The sequence below is a fragment of the Mizuhopecten yessoensis genome, unplaced genomic scaffold, assembly GCF_002113885.1.
Source record: "Mizuhopecten yessoensis strain PY_sf001 unplaced genomic scaffold, ASM211388v2 hete_36105038, whole genome shotgun sequence".
NCBI classification, from domain to species: Eukaryota; Metazoa; Mollusca; class Bivalvia; order Pectinida; family Pectinidae; genus Mizuhopecten; species Mizuhopecten yessoensis.
In genome coordinates, this window is record NW_018483984.1 from 1 (window position 1) to 2,745 (window position 2,745).

Sequence of the window (2,745 nt, forward strand, 5' to 3'; positions counted from 1 at the left end):
TGGTCAGAGACAAGCTACAGACATGATGACCCCTCTATAGTGTTAGTGTGACACTTACCAGGCATAAACAAGACATTGTCTGAGGAGTAATCTGAAATTTCCAAAGTCACACACAATCTTACATCACACCATGACCACTAGGATGTTAGCATGATCTAATAAAGAGCCATAGCAACCCTTTTAGTTTGGAAGATTGATGATAGAAATAATGATGATCTAACAATTTTACAGAGAAGTCATAAGCAAGTCATACTACGGCAATACAACAAAACACACTACAAATTTTTGTTAAGAAGTTGGATCTTCTTGTAATTTCATACTCCTACAAGGTAGCGAAAACACTAAACTTATTCTAAGGATGTTGATTGTCTTTTTTAAAGACATAAAACTTCTACAGAACACTGAAAATACTTCACTGATACTGTGATGTAGGATCCCCTTTTAGACTTACTTCTGTAGCAAACGGGGAAAAAAATTTGTTGAACTTATAGTAAGGATGTTGGATCTTCTTGAAATATTTCAGAGTTATCATTTACTGGTCAACTTGTCCTACAGGCCTCTCCTTATTTAACGCATTAACATCTGTGACCTTTAAAGTTGATCAAATTTGCTTAAGCTTGAAAGCATGTAACCTTACAGGCTAAGTATCATTAGAAACATATTTTAAACATGTGACCTTCATAATTATTCAAAATCATCTATTTGAACAAACTTGACAGCATATTATTAATAATTATAAAACAGCAAATTACAAACCAAATTTATCTCTTAGCCTTGATTTAAGTACCTTCAGAAGAAGTTATTTTCATGAAGGCTTTCATGCATATGACATTTATGACCAATAATGTAGCTAATTTGGCCCAAGCTTTATAGCTTTTCCCATCAGCAAGCTACAGGCCAAATATTGCTCTTCAGGTCTCACAGACCTAAGGGCTCCTGAACTTGAAAGAGGGTCAAGGTCATTCATCAGAACAAACTTCAAAAGCTCATTATCCCCGTATGCAACCATCTAAGTATCGTTACTGTAGGCCCTATGTTCTAGAGCTGAAGTTGTTCTAAGACAAAAACATCATGCCAGATAGACAGAGTTGCGGATGGCTGATGGATGCTTCACCGTCGCACATGACCAGGCGAGAGAATAATTATAATCTTGGGAGAGATCATGCTCTATAATATGGTAGTAGGCATAAGGACAGATCTAAGAAAGATTCACAGCAGCAAGTTTCAATCTGGTGAGACAGATGAGAGAAGACTAGTTAGTAGAAGTTAGTAGCTCTGTAACCCTAGGCATAACAGCGTGGAAGCACATCGTACACACACCATCACTTTTTATCCGATCGTTTAGCCACATCATTATGAATAGCTAACATAGTTTGATCCTATCCTCAGCCCCTTATCCCAATTTCTCTTTAAGAAATATTTGAAAGAAGTCAATTTTTTATCATACAATTTTGTAGCGTAATACTAAATAATGAATGATAAAGTCTATTTCACAGTTTAATAATTATATGTAAATTTTATAACATATTATACTTGCATAGAGAAGAGACATATATATTTCAAACATCTATAATAACGTACGATACCATATAAAATGCATTATGATACTACACGTATAGCTATAGCTACAACACAAATGAAACAAGCATGAATTCACTACACACGAGTTTGAAATGGTCACTACATGGAAACACTTTACAACGATATCATTACACAGATATAAGTCAAACTAGACAACAGCGAATAATCACAACAACAATAGTCGGATATACAGTCAGATAGTAGCATTCAGCATCATAATATATATGTGGGTGCTCTACGTTATTTCCACATACTACTAAATGTAAACATACACATACAAAATAAACGTTATTAAGAGGGAAGCTGATACTAAACCTAAAATGTTGAACCTCCAATTTTTTTTTATAAGCAAGAATTCAATGTATGTTAATTAGAAGTGCATCTATGCTAGGATTAAGAATGCACTGAAAGTTTCCAGGAGATTCCAGCTGGTTTAAAGTAAATGCCAGTACTAACGTGTGCCATAGAACGTTAAATCTGTCCCTGCCCTGTTAGTGTCACTTACCAAGGTCAGATAGGGAGGAAGGCGGGGAGCCGGACATGCTCCGCCCCATGGAGTCGGACAGGGAGTTTCCAAGGGACCCCTCGGAGACATCTACCAAATTCAAGCTCTTAAAGTCGAGCAGAAAACTTTTCTGGTCCACCTGGTACAGCTGGAGGTTCATCTTACTCTGCGGACACAAGAAAGGCCAGTCAGATGAGTCTTGTGTCAGCGTTTAAGTTTTTTCTTTTACCCAAATTTCATTTAGTCTAACAGAATTTTCATTTCGCAAACGTTTGTAACTAAACACGAATATTGTTGTGTATTAGGCCTTCAAAATTGGTTTCCATAAACATTATTTATAATACTCATTTTATTAAAAAGTTAAACGTTAACGTACATGAGTCAGCGTTGCATACTAAATTAAGCCTCATTGTGTACAGTAATCTTCAAAACAACAATACCGGGACTGACCATGTCTGTTATCAATTCAACTACAGGAGTTGACCTCTTACTTTACGAGTGGACATTTTATACAATTGTTTAAGTAAAACGAAGAAAACGATGAGTGTTCTACTTAGTAACTACACATTGACATGTTCTAACGCTGATGATGTCATCTATGCGCTAATCAAGGAGAAACACACCCTCGATACACCAGGGTTACACGCACTTACGCTTTC

General features: G+C 36.1%; 1 protein-coding gene across 1 annotated transcript; it reads right to left on the bottom strand.

The window, feature by feature from the left end:
* Positions 1–8: 8 nt before the first annotated feature.
* LOC110444361 (5'-AMP-activated protein kinase catalytic subunit alpha-2-like) lies at positions 9–2,252 on the bottom strand. Its single transcript, XM_021488746.1, has 2 exons — positions 2,087–2,252; positions 9–91 (listed from the first exon to the last, which is right to left on the bottom strand). Exons 1-2 carry the CDS (start codon positions 2,244–2,246, stop codon positions 15–17), a joined length of 237 nt encoding a protein of 78 aa, XP_021344421.1. The 5' UTR covers positions 2,247–2,252; the 3' UTR covers positions 9–14.
* Between the last annotated feature and the right edge of the window lie 493 nt (positions 2,253–2,745).